Source organism: Echiichthys vipera (assembly GCF_963691815.1).
Source record: "Echiichthys vipera genome assembly, chromosome: 13".
Lineage (NCBI taxonomy): Eukaryota > Metazoa > Chordata > Actinopteri > Perciformes > Trachinidae > Echiichthys > Echiichthys vipera.
Window position 1 is genome coordinate 14,250,249 of NC_139838.1, and position 18,198 is coordinate 14,268,446.

General features: G+C 39.8%; 2 protein-coding genes across 2 annotated transcripts; one reads left to right on the plus strand and one right to left on the minus strand.

The window, feature by feature from the left end:
* The first annotated feature begins 1,999 nt into the window (after positions 1-1,999).
* Positions 2,000-10,975, plus strand: pdk4 (pyruvate dehydrogenase kinase, isozyme 4). The gene is made up of 11 exons (XM_083925172.1): positions 2,000-2,330; positions 3,481-3,622; positions 5,322-5,393; positions 6,037-6,221; positions 6,566-6,655; positions 6,981-7,058; positions 7,565-7,641; positions 7,739-7,837; positions 8,151-8,264; positions 8,919-9,032; positions 9,387-10,975. Exons 1-11 carry the CDS (start codon positions 2,213-2,215, stop codon positions 9,513-9,515), a joined length of 1,218 nt encoding a protein of 405 aa, XP_083781298.1. The 5' UTR covers positions 2,000-2,212; the 3' UTR covers positions 9,516-10,975.
* A 1,538-nt stretch (positions 10,976-12,513) lies between these two features.
* asb4 (ankyrin repeat and SOCS box containing 4) lies at positions 12,514-17,376 on the minus strand. Its single transcript, XM_083926293.1, has 6 exons — positions 17,026-17,376; positions 15,563-15,862; positions 15,218-15,460; positions 14,877-15,124; positions 14,643-14,756; positions 12,514-14,504 (listed from the first exon to the last, which is right to left on the minus strand). Exons 1-6 carry the CDS (start codon positions 17,336-17,338, stop codon positions 14,316-14,318), a joined length of 1,407 nt encoding a protein of 468 aa, XP_083782419.1. The 5' UTR covers positions 17,339-17,376; the 3' UTR covers positions 12,514-14,315.
* Positions 17,377-18,198: the final 822 nt, after the last annotated feature.

The window sequence follows — 18,198 nt, forward strand, 5'->3', positions numbered from 1 at the left end:
ATAGTTAATTTAGGATCGTACAAATCTAATAAGTCCTTTCTAGTTTTAAATGGATACATATTTGGCACATCCACATTCATATTTCAAAAAGATAGTCTTGTGTTTTAAGTTTTGCTGGTGCAGTTATACACTCTTATTTTACATTTGTATTGCAGAATGTTTCTTATTGTTTTACCTGTAGTTCCTGAATATAAGAATACATTATTAGTTTGTATATTTTGGGATGTTGGTAAATAGTTTCACTTCTGTATGCAGACCTAACATTAATGCAGTAACTGATCTTAACTGCATAAAATGTTTTTATACAGTATGACACTTTGAGTATTTTTGTAGACTGTCACCTTGACAGGACATTTCACAATCTAAAGTCCTTCTCCTTCTGGAAACTGTCTCCTGATGATGGACCTAGTGAAGGTAAGGGCTTTCTGTGCCGGCCACAGGCCGAGCAGACGACCTGCATCCTAGCTGTGTAATAATACTGCCTGGTTATATGGACACAATATCTACAGATAATGAGAGAAACATTTCAAAGGTAGATATAGATAATGATGATAATAACCCTGATTCAGTCTTAAAATGGTCTTAAATTTACTGTTTAATTTATAGGATACCCTTTTTTAATGTTACTATTAATCTATTTAGTTGTATTTGCAAGTTCAGAGATAAGTCCACTGTACATATGAAACATGAGGTATGGTACAAAACCAATGAGTTCTGGGTTTTTTAAAAGCTGCTGGACACTCTGCATCAGTGTTAATGTTAGATTCACTCTGTCTAGAAAATGTGATAAAGTAAAAATAATATATGAGTTCTCTCTCAGGCAGACTCTGTCCTCGCTCTCCTGCGGTTCGTTACAGCCCCATACACGAAGTGCAGCGATAAATAATGAAAGTCTCGTTTGAGAGAAGCAGGGTTGTATAGAAAGAAAAACTGTTCACATCCAGATGAGGTGAGACGTGCCGTCCTCACGGAGCTACGTGGACCAGGGCAGCTACTCGGCTATCTGCTGTTAGCAAAGGTTGCGTTTAACACACAGCTAGTGTTTTTGCTGAAGTACTTCCCACATAGTCTGATATACTCATCCTGATGTTTAGTTTGGTTGACAACATATCATCTGTCACGCTGTACGGATGCCCTGCATCAACAATCATTTTTAATAATAGCGAGAGTATCTTTGAAAATAGGCTCTTTTCCGGGTTTTCCATCTCTCTCTTCCTGTTAAAAGAAAGACAGTCCGTCTGTCCAATCAGGAGGGTCCATCCTCTGATCAGAGAGACCTACCCTTTCAGGTAGAAGTATATGTTGTTGTGCTTTCGGATTTGCTGTTGTGATTTTCCCCTCAGGGTCACTATAGGGATTCAGAGCTTCTTCTGCTTTAAAGTTCAACGGCAGAGGCAGCTGGCATAGTGTTGCATTACTGCCATCTTCTGGTCCCGGTGATGCTACTGCCACACTTTATTGAGTTTCTTCATTGCTATGTTCCTCTGATTTTGAAAGTGCACTTTGATGTCAACGTTTTCATTTATTTATTTACTTTTAAACAACTTTAAAAAAATGTAAATAGTAAATATAAACATGTTACATGTTCCAGAGTTATACATAATAACAATGTATATGTATATGTAAAATGTATTTCTAAATGTAGAAATAATAAAAACTAAAAATTAAATGTACGTACAAAGACAGTAAAACATAGAAAAAGGAATGTATAACATAAACAAAAACGTAGAGGGTCTGCTAAACTAAGGGAGTACATTTTAAAATGTCACAATAATAATAGTTTTTACCAAGTTTCTATTTTTCAGTTATAATACTTTAAAACAGGTTGTTTGGGCAGTTTCCATGGTTTGGTAGTTTGTCCACTCGCTCATTACCCAGAATGCCCTCCGTTCTTCAGTTCCAGGACCATCTTCGCTCTCATTGGTTGGTGCTGGTGTCAATCCCGCCTCCTGCCCACCCAACAACAACACACAGCTCACTGTTAGGAGTTGCATTTGAAGGGCATACAGAAACTTGCCGAGATGCGAGGAAGCTGCTCGAGAAAAACAATGATGGGGAACTCATAACCAGCATCTTTTAATGTGTCCATTTAACGAAGGGGGTTCTTGTACGACGCCGGGCTTTATCAGTCTTCAAACTGGAGCGTGCTGAAGAAAGGAAGGACAGCTCGTCCCTGAAACACTGACAGTTGGGGTCTGTAAAGGAGAGGAAAATGAAGTTCGCTCAATTTTTGCTGAAAAATGGCTCCATCTCTGGGATACCGAAACAAGTGGAGAGGTTTGCCAAGTTTTCCCCCTCTCCCTTGTCTATGAAGCAGTTCATAGACTTCGGTAAGTGATTCGAGTAGTAGCTATTGATTTTATCGGACACTGCCTGTTACTTTCCCACACTCACACGCAGTTGCACAACCCAGGTTATTCGATCATATGTTGACCTAAAGTACATATGTAGACAGATGTTAAAGGGTAAATGAGGTGAATCCATTAGTTTATGTCCATGGCCTAAGAAAGTTCAATCAATATCTGTGAACATGAGCTGTTCTCAGAGACCAGAGAAGGTCTCACACTTATGATATCATACAATCTGGTGCTGCTCCAGGGACAATAAATGTGGGACTGATTTTGTGGATCCAGAGAGGATTTATTTTTACCCAAATTAGGGTAATTATAATGTCGTGTTCTCAGTACTGAAACAGAAGCCCCTTAAGCACTATAGTGTTTGAATTTGGGAGAGAGTAATCCATGTTCACTCGTTTATTGGACATTCTTAGACCCTAGGAATAACATCAATCATTTTTCAAAATAATAATGGTCATTAACTTTATTTATAGAGCACCTTTCATACAAAAAAATTAATAGAAATATTACAACTATTAAGAGCAGGAAGCATGCACAAATCAATAGGTGGCACACAAGAACAGCACTCAAGAACAAATAATTAAATAGTTAAAAAGTATATATAGTTATAAAGTAACTGAAGCGACAAGCAACCAACAGGTAGGAGCAGCCACCATTATTGAGCAGATCATACAATAAAACAAATATAAATGCCATAAAGGAATAAAATGGACGTAGATAGTTCCCTTTAATGCATAATTTGATGATGTTATAGGTCTTTTATTGTCTCTTACTGCACATGATTCGGAAATTACAACTTTGAACTTTAAAATATCAGGACTATGACAATTTTAAACACAATTGAATCCTGCGATGACCAACAGAAGAAATGAAACAAATAGTTAATGTGGTCGATCTCTCTGTATTGAGATAATGCAACCTCTCATGTTACTGCTACCTCAGCAGAAAATATAGGTCATATGTTCATCCTCTAAGGAAGGACTGTGTTCACAAATATTCCTGGAAACAGATATTAATGTTAAGGAAATGTTGCTGTTTTGTATTTTGACAGGATGGAGTAGAAAGTTGGATGGTTGCTCAGTCCTTTTTTTCTTCCTATCTCTGTCTCCTCATGTGACTGCAGGCTCGGCCAATGCATGTGAGAAGACCTCTTTTGTGTTCCTGCGGCAGGAGCTTCCTGTCAGACTGGCCAACATCATGAAGGAAATTGATTTCCTCCCTGACAAGCTCCTCAGCACTCCATCCCTAAAGCTCCTCATCAGCTGGTAGGACGACTACATACATCATTTTCTGCATAATCTGTGGCTCTTAGGTCGCAGAGAAACTGTAGTGTGATAATTCTGTTGTATGTGTATTGGTGTTCAACTTCAGGGTTTCCAGGTTATACAAAGTCAAACAGTGACTGGTTCTTGTTTCAGCAGGGGTTAGTTACGAAACAGTAGTGTCTGGGTCATTGATTATCTCTCAAAGCAAACTTCCTTTGTATGTCAGCCACTGTATTTGTAGCTACAGATATAAAATAGATCCATTCTGTATTTGACCTCCCTTTAGTTTTGGTAAATCCAACTAATCACAGGCTGACAGCTGCAATCGCAAACATTGCTGCTGATGCAGAGGCTATGTGAGATTGTCTGTTCTGTTTAAACATACATCAAATCCGCCTCCCTCACCCTGCTCTTATCCAGGCACTCGCTGGCTGGATGCCATTGATCTGTGTGGAGCGTACTTTATTTGAATTCAATAGACTAATGTACTGGCTGTCGACACGTTGTGTAATATACCTTAATAGATTATGTTTATACGCTCAGATTTTATGTTGTATTTCATTTTATTTTTAGTTATTCATTTGCCATTTTTACTGTCCTTTAAAAGGTGTTCTATCTTTGATTTTGACTTTACAACGATAATTATACATGTGTATACATTTGTATGCCATAAAAAAATATTTATGTATATCATTTTTTTTTATTATATGCAGTGTTAAGTTTGAAGAATGCATACTACTTGGTGCATAGCAGCATTTGTTTGTGGTTACAAATGTCGCACAGGTAGAGTTATACCAGAATGTGTGAATCTGTGCGCGCATTTTTTCAGCTGTTAGTAGAATAGCTGTAATTATTTTCACTTGGAGTTTGTTTTTATCACCACCACAGCTGCTACTTTCCTATATGACCATGTTAAAATGCAGTATTGTGCTGCAGACTTTACCCTAGAATGTGGATTGTGTTTGTTGCACAAGTCGTGTTAAGACATGTTAACAATAAGGTAATTACCCCACCCCCAGTCCTTTCAGGAGAGCCACAGTAGTGTCCTATATTTGGCCATGTACCTCCTGCACTGTGGCTCTCTCTTCGTAGAGCTCTTTGGATCACCAGCAAAAGAGTTGGTTTGTCGCTCCTTAATGTCCTGGATGAGGGGAGAAATCACATGTTAATGTTTCCTGGCAAGAGTGTGAAAATACATGTCGCAAAACAGTCTATTTCAAGATGTACATCTGTTCGCATGGTGGGATATAATCCAGGATTTCAGAGCGAAAGGTCAGCTGAGGGACAGACTGAGTATGGAAGAAGGCATTGCTAGCCACACTGCTGTTCACCTTTCACACAGTTTTTCTACTGTGTGAGAGTGTGACTCAATGGGCTCAGCATTGCAGTCTTCTTCATCCACTGGCCTACAGATAGAGCCTGTGATAAAAAACAAACCACTGTTATCTAAAGAGAGGAGTGTTATTCTAATCACGTGGAAATGCTCCATGCGCAGTTACACAGTTGTTCAACCAAAAAAGAGTTTTTAAGCAAGTCAAGTGTAACCATTGTTCACAGCTTGCTGATTCATTTTTTAATGCTTTCACATAAAATGTAGTGACCAGATAGATGCTTTTTCTATGTTTTATATTGGAGCTGTTTTCGTCATTAGAATTTGCTTATATATCTTTTTTAAAATCCATCCTTTTGTGTCCAACAGGTATTCACAGAGTTTGCTGGAGATTGTTGAATTTTTAGAAAAAGATCCAGATGACAAAGTTGTCCTAACAAAGTAAGTAAGGCACACACAGGCACTTTAGAGTACAAACTGTACGTGTATTGTATTGCTTGTGTAAACCTGTCCAGTTGTTTTGTTGCTGTTACCAATCCAGTTTGGTCATTCCTCAGTATCTGTCAACACCAAGCCAATAATTATTTAATTATTTGTTACCTTGTTTCAACCTTACACTGCAAAGTAAAGATGAGTCCAGTCCAAAGTGTGATCAGACCCATGTTTCTGAAGGCCACTGTCAGACTCAAGGAGTGAAGATTATTTAAGTCTTCGTTAAGTTAATGCTCTACTGCTTCAGTGAAACTCAACATAGTAGTCGGTACTAATACCAATGAAATTTGACGATTCTCGATACCCAGTTTGATACCATAGTCAAAAACAAAACAACAAATCCCATGTGCTTCAACATATACTCGTTTTATCAATTGTATTATAAGGCTAACACTAGTACCCATCCTTACATATTCCAGGGTTAGAAATTAGCACTAGCCGCCAGCCAAATGCAGGTAATATATGCAAGTGGCTGCTAGATTTTGCTTCACTCACCAGCCAAAAAAACATTGGTAGTCACAGTGGCAGGTGGACAAGGAGTTAATTTACTAACCTGCAAACTCACACAAATCCATCATGTCTTTGCCCTCAGCTTTACACAGACTCTGGTAAACGTCCGTAATCGGCACAACAACGTGGTGCCCACCATGGCTCAGGGCGTGGTGGAGTACAAGGACGCCTTTGGCGTGGACCCAGTCACCAACCAGAACGTCCAGTACTTCCTGGACCGCTTCTACATGAGCCGCATCTCCACACGCATGCTCATGAACCAGCACAGTCAGTATAGCACTCAGTGATTGACTGTGAGTTAATCAACACAGTTGCTCACACTCGAAGGCCATGTCATGAAGTGCTGATAATGTTTGAGAAGCAGCATTTACAAATGTAACGGCACTTTCTGTACCTTGTCTGATTATGTGTGGTCATAGTCAACACTCAGCCTGCCTTGACAGCTGTATAGTTGACTGAATGATACAATTGTGTTCAACTATTGTTTACATTTTAACTGCAAGTTAATATGCGCTATATATTTGATTAAATATTTCACAAATGTACAACATCTATGTGAGTTGTGTCTATACATATTGAGTCACTCACATTTGTCCCATTGTGCCCTGTAGCATTAATCTTTGAAGGCAGTGTGAACCCAGCCCATCCCAAACACATTGGCAGCATTGACCCCAGCTGTGACGTTGTGGAGGTAGTAAAAGGTAATGAATGATCTTCCTCAGCTCCAACACACACAAACGCACACGCACACACACTGGCTGTGTTATCTATTTTCCACCACTCTCTGTTTGTTCAGATTCATGATAGTTCGAACTTTTATCATCTGATATTTTTAGAGTCAGTTTACAGAGTGCGAAGTGAAAACATGTCATCAGGATGTGCACGGCTGACACAGACCCACCTTTGAATGTTGTGTAAACTGGTTCACTAAAATACAGAAAACAGAATGTCCTCTACTACTGTAAACCATTTTCCACTGTGAAAAGTACACAAAGAGAGGTTTTTTCTTTTTGTTTCACTTTCTAGATGCGTATGAGACTTCAAAGATGCTGTGTGAGCAGTATTACCTAACATCTCCTGATATGGAGATCACAGAAGTCAATTGTGAGTCTCAAGGCTTTATTTTTTCATGCTCATGCATACTGCTCATACATCTGGGGTGGGATAACATTAGAAAAATTGTGTCATATGGATTAAAAATACTTATATACTATGTTTACAGTAATATAATATGCAGTTTAGTAGAATAAATGTGGTAGTTATGGCTACAATATGTTCTTCAATCCATATACTGAATTCCTGCTGCAGTATATCAGTCAGAACATTTGCCAGGGCTTTGAATACTGGCCATTATGTTCTTGGGAGATATGGTCTAGATAATGTAAATCAAAATGATGAATGAATTTATGTCTTGTTCCTTGCTGAATTTGGCATTTATTTTTTTACATGAATGTTAAAAAGGTTTGTCTTGTATCACGCCAAGTTAATATATAACGTTGTAAGGCACGCACTTGTTTATTTTTCAGTCAGGATGTCAGAGTTATGTATTTGTCAGACTAAGGAAAAGTGTATTTTTCCCATATGATCAATATTATCATTTCTTTTCACAGCTAAAAACCCTGACCAGCCCCTCCACATTGTCTATGTGCCATCCCATCTCTACCATATGCTGTTTGAGCTTTTCAAGGTACAGTAACCAACGTGCTCAAAAAAGACCTGACATTTGTTATTCATCGCCATGTGTCTGCTCGCTCATTGTAACACCACTTTGTATGTTCTGTCAGAACGCCATGAGAGCTACAGTAGAGACCCACGAGACGAGCCTAACGTTGCCCCCGATCAAAGTGCGAGTGTCGCTGGGAACTGAGGACCTCACTATCAAGGTAGATGAGGACACCGAGAGTTACTATACATTGCAACTTTTATACTAAAGAAAGTATTGTGCAAAGGGAATCAAGGAAAAAAATAGTGTTAAGATTATACTAACAAACAAGTGCGGTTGTTCCATTCACTGCCATCCCCTATACTATAGGCATGCCCATGTGGACCTTGTTAGTATATAAATAAACCTAACCCTGATGACTTGATTCAACTCAAGTCAAGCATGACACTGTTTAGATTCCATTCAAACAGCAAATGATGAGTTCAGAATGAGAGGACCCTTTTAAATCTAACATACCGCCCCTTTATTTTCAGATGTCTGACAGAGGAGGCGGAGTCCCTCTGAGGAAGATTGAGCGTCTGTTCAGCTACATGTACTCAACGGCTCCAAGTCCAGTCCATGTAGACAACTCACGCAATGCACCACTGGTGAGACTAAAAGCTGTCTTTGGTGTTGCCGAGTGTCAGGACAAAGTATGCTACACGACTACAAGCTTGCTTTTGCAAACATGGGTTTTAAACTTGGGATTGAAAGTCAACTAGATGGAAAATATCCCTGTTCTAATGAGAGACTCACACAACCGAGCATGGTTGCAAATTAGCTTATTACAAACAGGAATGCACTCAGTGGCATTTCACAGGATTAAGCTGTAACCTGTAAATCTGTTTATAACGCAAACCCTCCACAGCACCCACTGTTAATTTAAAATGTTGTTATATTGTAACTAGAGCTTCAAAGATTAGTTGTCAACTATTAATTTAATCTGCAACCATTTTGATAATCGATTAATTGGTTTGAGTCATTTTTAAAGAAAAGTCAAGCCAAAAGTCCAAATTCTCTGATTCCAGCTTCCTAAATGTGAATACTTTCTGGTTTCTTTCCTCCTCTATGACAGTAAACTGAATATCTTTGAGTTGTAACCAAAACTAAACATGTGAGGACAATCAGCTTGGGCTTTGGGAAACACTGATCGACATTTTTCCACATCGCTTGACATTTTGTAGCGCAAACAAGTAATCCATTAATCAAGAAAATGCTTCTGATTGGCTAATCTATATTGATACTTTACTTTCTTCCTTCAGGCTGGTTTTGGCTATGGGCTGCCCATCTCCCGTCTGTATGCCAAGTACTTCCAAGGAGACCTGCAGCTTTACTCAATGGAGGGCTACGGCACCTCAGCTGTCATATACTTGAAGGTGAGAACTGCACTACTTTCACACTCACTGTCAAAAATATCCTTGATCCAAGTTGATGTAGAGTTCACATAGAAATGAATTATCAACTACCTTTTAAATACTGTATTGACTTAGTGGGAGCAGATGTAGCGTATCTATGTAATACAACCAATGCACGATTAATGTGTGTCATGTTGTAAGTTATAACTCACAACATGTTCTATGGCGGGAAACAAGGCCTTTGCTGTCTCTACTTTAGCAGTGTACAGAGTTTTAATCAATAAGAAACGACCTGGATCTGACTCTCATCCATGCGTAATGCGCCTGTGTGATGAGGATGCAGACTAATAAGTTCCCTTCTGCTCTGTATCACAGGCCTTGTCCTCAGAGTCAGTGGAGAGACTTCCTGTTTTCAACAAGTCGGCCTTACGGCATTACCAGACGACTATAGAGGCCGACGACTGGTGCATGCCCAGGAAGGATCCAAAAAAACTGGGCTTATGAAGTGGAGGACCCTTGTTAGAATAAAACATAATAATAATATCATTAGGAAGAAATGGGTCCATGTTGGAAGAAATGGATAAACTTGTACTGTGGGCGAAAGTACCAAGTGCTTTTAGAATGCTGCTGGACCTGCACTTGTGTATCTGGATTCCTTTCTCACAGAGAGAGACGTTTTTAGATGGAGCTCACTGTTTGTGTCAAGAACCACAGAAATGCACCAGAATAACTGAGCGTAACTATTACTACCAGCTTCCAGGTAATTTAATTTCATCAGCGTTACAGGCTGCTAATGGCAATGGAACAAGTTAAGTATTAACTTCCCTTTACCTCACTCATTTCAGTAATAATAACATGGTTAGCAAGCATGCGGTTTGTGTCAGTTTTTATCTTTCAAAATGTATCATTTCACAATCTAATGAAGTATTAGGGTTAAGTGTGTGTCAGTGCCTTGAAAAACTCAGCAAAAGCCAGTCGCAGCGGGGTCACGTAAGTCAAACAGACTGGGAACATGTTCAATGTCTCCAGCGTAAACACAAAAGGAGCAAAGTCTGTTCCTCCACTTTTGTTCATGTAGGCATTTCAGTCCTTTTTTAACTTGCTACATTGCTTCTCACACACACACACACACACACACACACACACACACAGGCACTTCTGCATGTCATTGCAGTTCAGTTCTTATACAACTACAGCATTTTTAGAATTTGCACTGGCTACGTGTGGTTTGAGAATGTGCCTTTCTGGAGCGGTGGAATTGTTAAGACATAGTATTGCAACAGATTTGAAGAAGTTAATATGTATGGTCGAACTGTGAATAATTGTGTTTTAACTGTAAAACTGCCAAGTTAACCTTGTCCTTCACAATAATAATTTTATTATCCTCTGTTGAAACTGGTGGGAAATTAATAGTATTAAGAACAAAAAAACAGTTTTTAAACATTTTCCTAGAAAGTTCTAAGTGATTTTCTTTGATAAAATCATCAAACAAGTTTTTCTCAATGATGTATGTGTTGTATATTATTATATACATTTAAGTCACTTACTTTTAAGGGCGGGTTTAAAGGCCTGTGTGAAATGTTAAATGTTGCACTCCAGAAAGCTGTACTTGAGTTTTCTGTGATGATACACACGCTGAGTTAAGTGTAGCAAACACATACAGTAGGAACATCACAGAGCGATGCTCAGACAGTGCTATATGCAAGCTGTACCGAACAATTAGATATTGGCATATTTGTAGCTAACAATTTCATATATTTCATGTCCTCATCACACACTGTGCTTGTTGATTGAGTCTTTGTTGATGAAAAAATGAACTCAATAATTTAAGATTTGTATGATTTGTGAACGGTCTTCAATAACAGACATGTTTGCATTTTATCCTTTATAAACTCTGCAATGCCATGTGTTATTGTACAGAAGATGTGGTTGGCCACTTAAAGGACCAGTGAATGTAGAAAATAAAAATCTCACTTCTCTACGCGTCCTTTCTTCTTTGCAGATCACGCTTCGCTTAAGAACTCAACCCTGTCCTTTTCTTTGGACCAGGACGTTCTGTAATTAGATATTAAGCTGTTTGTGTAGTGTGTAAAACACAGCGCTATGTGCCTCTGCTTTCTGTAACATATTTGACCCCCTCCTCTCCCCCACAGCTTGTTTTAGGAAACTTTGCTCCGTTTATCTGTCGCCATCGCAGACACAGTCCAGTGGCTTTTCGTGGACAGCTGCCAATAGGGGTTTGAGAACACGCTGTGCTTCTCTATTCTGCCCCTTCATTAGTGTGCCCACATGTCCAACCCTGTTCTGGTTCTGTTGCTTTTCTCCGCTTGTCTCTCAATTCTGTTTTCCAGCTCATTCAGGCATCAAATACGATACAAATACAGCATTATGCAAGCTCGTTCTCAAGGAAAAGAGAATCAAAAAATAAGATTAAGGCCATGTGAGAATTACTACAATGGTTAGGTTTAGTTTTATGTGAAAGCCATGTTCCTCTTCCCGTTATTGTAATGCGTGATTTAAAAATATAATCTCTCTTTCTCTCTGCCTGGCCTTTACTGGTCTATTCTCAGGCCTGACCCTTGAGTCATCCAGACAATGTTCCCTCGTCAGAAGATGTCTGGTTCACGTGCAGCTCAGCCACACCTGTTCATGTGTATGACCTATGGACTGCCATAAGGTTCAAAACAACTACACCAGCAGCACAGCAGAGGTACAAATGGTGATCTAAGTGCCATTTAATTATTTTTGCATGAAAATATATTTCACTGACCGCCAGATAATGGGATTGTTAATGCATCCTCATTTTCAGGTTCATACTTGTATTTTGTACTAGAACTTTTACATAGCCTGGCATCACCAGCTCAATCGCAAATGCGTATTAGTCTGTGGCCCTCTCGATTCATTTTAATTTTCCAAAGGGAGTTTTTAGGGTTTTTTCCAGGCTTATGTTTACATTTATCTCATACTGTCTATCTAAATATATCTGTATTCACCCCTTTGCCAAAAACACTCCATTTTAGCACCTGTCTCTTTAAGCCCCCCTCCCAAAAAAGCCCAGTCTGCTCTGATTGGTCAGCGCTTCTAAGGCTTCCGCATCTGTGCTCTTGGTGTCTCTGCCCCATCACTGTAGTTGGAGAATGACTGTAAGGTCACTGTAGCGGCACTTTCTACATTTCTCTGTGAATTGAGAGTTTTGACACTTTCACAGTATTTATATATGGCCCCTCCACCTGCTTTGTAAACAAAAAATACTTTTTTCTTTTTAAAATACTTTAAATAAAAACATACTCGAAGACCTTTCCATAATCATTCTTTGACATGTTTACAGGAAAACTCTTTTGTCGTATCTTAATGTTTCTTGAGGCTGCTTGTTCATTTTCTCCTCTTCAACAAAATCACTACAGTAGCTCAGCAGCGCCTCTTTCTCCAGGTGGCAGCCTCAGTCTTGTCAGTGCTTCCCTCTGTTGTACTAAGTACTATGTAATGCTGTTGGGACCGGGATGATTGGCCCAGGCCTCTGTTTCGATAGCGTTGAGAGTTTTTTTCTTCTTTCTAGCTAAGAAAAAAATGGTCCATCTACTTGGCTACATGTGCACTTCCCTGGAAAAACAAGCACTTATTGTGAAGGGCTTTGTCCGTGTGTGTCTGAGTGTTTGTTCTACAAATAGTGGAGTATCACACATGGGCATGAGTGTGAGAGTGAGCAGGTTGCCAGGTAGATTTGGATCCTCGGTGGCAGCGTTGTGATGGAGGCACAAGAAAAAGATGAATCGTTTTTACTGACTCGTGACACTTAAGTAAGGCCTCTGTAGAAGGTGAAAGACATACAGTAGAGATCAAAATTAGAGAACAACTCATAAATACTTGATTAATTCTGAAATACTGTTATTTTTATTGTCCAGAATTTGATAAAATATCCACTGTGGCTATACCACTGTCCTACAGTAGCATGTTTTTTTAAATAACTGAGGCACTTCAACAAAAACCTTTATTTTGTGAAAAAGGTTGTAAGCAAAATTAGAAAACACTTTCTGATACCTCCCAGTTATTTGTGTTAATCTGGCACCTGGTGACAATTTAGAAACTGAAAATGGAACCTTAAGTGTGTCAGTTCAATTTGGAGGAGGACGTGTCATGGTTTGGGGATGTTTTCTGCAGCAGGAGTTGGGCCTCTTCAGCTACATGGCAGGGTGATTGCAAATGTTTATGTGAACCTCCTTTGGCAAATTTTCATGCAAGACAAGGCCCCCTGTCACACTGCAAAATGTTTTACGCAGTTCCTTGAAGCTAAGAATATTGAAACAATCAAATGGCCAGCCCAGAGTCCAGATGTAAACCCCATAAAGAATCTCTGGAAAATCCTCGCTGACAAAGTAATGGCTAAGAAACCCACTACAGTTATCGAACTGTAGAGGAGACTGAAGAAGAAACTAGTGATGTCCTGTGGCTGTGGATGTGCTGAAGTCATTCAAAGCAAGGACCTCTACACTTCCTATTCATTTTTTAATCATATAGCCCTAAGAAAACATTGTTTAAATCTTATCTTCTGACAAAGTGGTTACTGTTGCTATCTGCTTTTTTCACACAATTACGTTTTTTGTTGAAGTGCCTTATTAAAAAAACAAACATTCTAGTACAGCAGTGGTATAGCCACAGTGGATATTCTATCAAATTCCGGACGATAAAAATAACAGTATTTCAGAATTAATCAAGTATTTATAATTTGCTCTCTAATTTTGATCTCCACTGTAAATAATACAGGGATTACAGAAAGAGGTTGTGGGGATGAATGGGGGTTTTACATGAGCCAGCGGACACAAATCCTTAGTTGTCAATCACCATAAATAATAGTTATTATTTTAATTAGAACAGCAATTTTCCTCCATAAATTGCTATTGCTCTCACCTGTCCCTGAAATCTCTACACATTTCTGCTTAAATAGAGAGTCGATTCATATTTTGTAATGAGTTGGATGGCATCCTTTGTCATTTTCAGCCTTAAACCGCTTTCATAATATAGGTTTACATTATCTCACATGATCAGAGTTCCAATGCAGCAAATACAAGTTGCATGTATTTTCTTGTTTGTCATCAAACACCAGCAAGGGATTTCTTATGTTCCAGACAAAAGCCTCTGGGAATGATATGTATGGCAAGAATATAAAAGACACACATTTTAGTGTCAGCTCCAACTAGCAGCATTTTCACTTTCCATAGTCTGCAGACAGGAAGTTAATGTTTCTGTTAAAATTGTCAGGTGACAAACTGAGTAGGCCGTCTCATACTGTGCTGTAGTTGAATGTTATCAGTACATTATCCCCTCAGGTTCCAGCAGTAAATATTTCTTCATGAGCGATGGCAGAGGCAGCTGTGCTACACCTCTGTGGCAGAATGCACCCATGCTGGCTCTGATGACACATCTGGTCAGGTGGAGCAGGCTGCGAGGGGGGTTGGTGCAAACAGCGAAAAGAGAGTCGTAGAAGTCTTTATGTCGCTGAGGGAGCAAAGGAAAATAGATTGTGTTATTTTATATCTTTTCAGGATTGTAAAGCAATAAGAACCTCATACCTTGTTGTTTAGCAAGATAAGAGGTTTTCACTTAATACCATGCACGTATAGATTATCTTCTTACCTTGTAGCAGTCATCAGGAATGGCAGCTCTCCACTTCTTTGTGGGTTTTAAGTGTTCATAAGAGTTGACCAAGATTTCTATTGCCCTGGGGTAGTCATAGCAGGTCTGCAACACCTGCACAAAACAACACACAACATGACATTAAACAGCACATCCACATATAATTTATCATATGTATATATATATACATACAATCAAATGGGTAAAATATAACATTAGTCCACATCTCTGTACCTTATGGAACTGCGGTGGGTAGATCCTTGCTGCGTTATGGTTGATCAGCAGCTGGTAGCAGAGCTCAGGTATGGCCATAGGTCTAACATCAGTCACTTTGAGGAGATACTGAACGGGGCCACAGCAATTGATGTCCAGCTTCCGAGTATCTGCTCCGGCCTCCAGCAGCATCTGCATCAGGACGTGATCACAGTTCCAGGCTGCCTTGTGAAGAGCAGTTTTATGGTCCTCTTCTTGGAGGTTGGGATCTTGAACAGAAGGAACATGTAGTAAAAACATAACTCAAAGCCTCCATGGTACAAAACAATGACAAAACAAGTCCTAAAGTCCAAAAATCTCACCCGCGTTGTGGTCCAGCAAGAGGCGACAAACGAGATGGTGATCTTGGCTGTAGACTTGCTCTTTAGCATCAAAAGCCCAGAAGCACGCAGTCAGCAGGGGAGTCTCCTGAAGAGAGTTGATGGCATTCACAGACGCTCCGTGGGCCAAGTAGAGAGCCACAAGCTCTGGGACACCGAATCTGGCTGCTGTGTGTAAAGGTGTGTCCTCTTCATTGTTGTAGCTGGGCATATTGACTTTTGCACCTCCATGTGGAAAAGCAAAGTTAATTTTGTAGTGTTGGATGTATTGACACATTCATCCATCTACTAATATGTCCATGTATACATGCATCCTTTCCTCCTGACCTTTGAGGAGTAGCTGCTTGGCGCAGTCCACAGACTCCCTGGTGATGCAGTAGTGCAGTGGTGTGTGTCCGCTCAACGACAGGCCGTTGACTTTTGCCCTATGAGCCAAAAGCAAGGCGACACAGTCACCGTTGGAGACCTCGCAGGCCACGTGTAGCGGCGTCTTCCCATTGGGCATCCGGTTGATGGCTGCACCTTCCTGAAGGAGCACCAGTGCTGTTTCTACAGCATTGTACATCACACATACATGGATACCCATCGCCCAGGACTTCTCCAGTTGGTAGCCTGGGAGCCAATAACCTGACGCAAATAAGACAATCAAAAAAGAGTTTCAAGGCTCTTTATACTTCCATTCTCAATCAGGACCCCAGTAAGTGATGGGGTCTGACAATAACGCAGTATTTTTTGTGAAATTCAGGACTGTTACTGTATGGTTATTTCATGTGACAGATTTCTATTTGTGCTGTTTCCTCTATGCTTTTCTTATTGTTTTTTTTATTCTTTTTATGAACTTTAAACCTGATGGTTCCATTATAGTCGTAAATGATTAAAGGTCCCATATTATTCCCATTTTAGGCTTCAAACTTGTATTTTACATTTCTACTAACATGTTTACATGCTTTAATATTAAAAAAAGACACTATTTCTTTCCTATTGCCAGTCTAAATATACCTGTATTCCCCCTCTGTCTGAAATAATCTGTTGTAAGTATGAATGTATGTCTCTTTGAACCCAATCTGATTTTTCTTGTCAGCGTTTCCGGGGCTTCAGGATCTTCCGCATCTGCAACAGCATTGCAGCCGGGGAATGACTGTAACGGCACTGTAGTAGCGCTTTCTACCTACTGTATATGTAGTATAGTTTTGAAATCTATACTGTACTGAAGACCAAAGCGGTTCATTTAAAGACACAGACTGATACTTTCACAGGATTTATATAGCACCTCAACTAGCTTTAGATTAAACATATTAAGACATGGAAATCTCACTTTATAAAATATGGGACCCCTAAGGTTATAGAGAAACACTTGGGGTTTATTTGTAGGGGCTTAAAAAAGGTCAAATGTCCTTGTATCACTTCAGACTAGAATAGCTTTGTTCTTATATTACAGTATGTTTAATCCCAAGTAGTTTGTATGCCTGTTATTCTTATTCACCGAGACAGTGTTTCTTGAAATCTCCAGCTTTAGGATCCATTGGGCTTTAGCACCACCTAGTGGGAAAGCTAAAGTACAAATCTTTAATGGTGTGATATTCAGGAGGCGTTTACATTTCAGTTTTCTTAAATAAAGCTTGGATGTCTCAGTCTTTTAGTTTATTCTGGATACACACATGCTAACTAATCTTTCTGGGCTTTAACGCTTGATATGGTATGACAAACATATCTCTGTATAGCAAAAATTGATTTTATTTCTGCTGATGAATTGTGGCTCAGTCTCATCCCACTTCCTACTTCCTCCGTACCTTGTTTGTATGAGGCCAGCACCATGCTGGGGTCCTCCACCTCCAGCACACAGTCAATGTCTAGTTTTCCGGTGTGCAAAATCCGCATGACCTCCTGGGCATTGTTGGCCTGCAGGGCCTGCAGGAACTGTCCCTTCAGCTGTTTGACAGTCTCCTTCCTGGGGCTCGACTCCTCCATGAGCTCCCTAAAAGAAGGGCTTTGTTTCTCGTATGCCACTGCCAAACCAGCTGGCTCGGACACTAATGCACTCCACAAAGCACGGAGGAGATTGGAAATAAACACACAAATGGTGATAATGAAGGTGTCAATCATACCCACACTGGAAGGCTTCCATATTCCCAGCCATCAGACATGGGTGGTGTATGAGGAAAGAAGACGGAAATGAAGAGGGGCAACAAGTGGCAAAAATAGCCCTGGAGTGAAATTAGGGTGAATATAAATAGAAAGGAGAGGGAGGGACGAGAGGACTGCAGCTGACTGTCACTGAGAGAAGGGCAGAGGATGGTCACATGGTAAAAATAACAGGCCATGTGAACAGTCCATGGAGACTGCAAAGGGTTTCTGAGAGAAAACCACCACTACCTACTCCATTCTTCCATCTTAAAGGGATAGTTGGGATTTTTTTAAGTGGGCTTGAATGAGGTACTTATCCATAGTCAGTGTATTAGCTACAGTTTATGGCGGCCATGTTTGGAGATGCAAGCAGGACAGGCATGGAAGCTAAGCAGTGTACTAGTGTCGATGAGGATATCGGGATTTTAGCCAACCCAGAAAAAATCAGTTTAAGTGAACACTTTGTAAGTTTATATGGGGGGAACTGAAGCCATTGTCTCTGCTCTGTCAAAGCCACCATTCTGTTGACAAAAACAATCATTTTACCTCACAAACCAAACATGTATGTGCTGGTCCTCCACTGCTTCGATCTCTTTGGTAGTTTTGTTGGTTCATAACCCTAACCATCTATCTACTATCTTTTGAAGGTAATATACTGACTATGGATAAGTACCCCATAAATACCACTTCAAAAAATTCCAACTATTCCTTTAATATGACTAATTTGAATCCAAATGTATTTGATTTTTCAGAGCTTTAACTTTCAGGATAAGCATGAGAAATTCTAGACAGAGAATAATCAAAAGGCAACAGTTTGTAACAGTCCCATTACATTTTAC

Excerpts from the sequence above, each read along its gene's own strand:
- pdk4 (XM_083925172.1), top strand. The coding sequence starts at position 2,213 with ATGAAGTTCGCTCAATTTTTGCTGAAAAATGGCTCCATCTCTGGGATA. Across the intron at positions 6,656-6,980 it reads CGTTGTGGAGGTAGTAAAAG|ATGCGTATGAGACTTCAAAG; the intron begins GTAATGAATGAT and ends TTCACTTTCTAG. Across the intron at positions 7,059-7,564 it reads GGAGATCACAGAAGTCAATT|CTAAAAACCCTGACCAGCCC; the intron begins GTGAGTCTCAAG and ends TTCTTTTCACAG.
- asb4 (XM_083926293.1), bottom strand. The coding sequence starts at position 17,338 with ATGATTGACACCTTCATTATCACCATTTGTGTGTTTATTTCCAATCTC. Across the intron at positions 15,863-17,025 it reads GCTGGCCTCATACAAACAAG|GTTATTGGCTCCCAGGCTAC; the intron begins GTACGGAGGAAG and ends TATTTGCGTCAG. Across the intron at positions 14,505-14,642 it reads TTCCTGATGACTGCTACAAG|CGACATAAAGACTTCTACGA; the intron begins GTAAGAAGATAA and ends TTGCTCCCTCAG.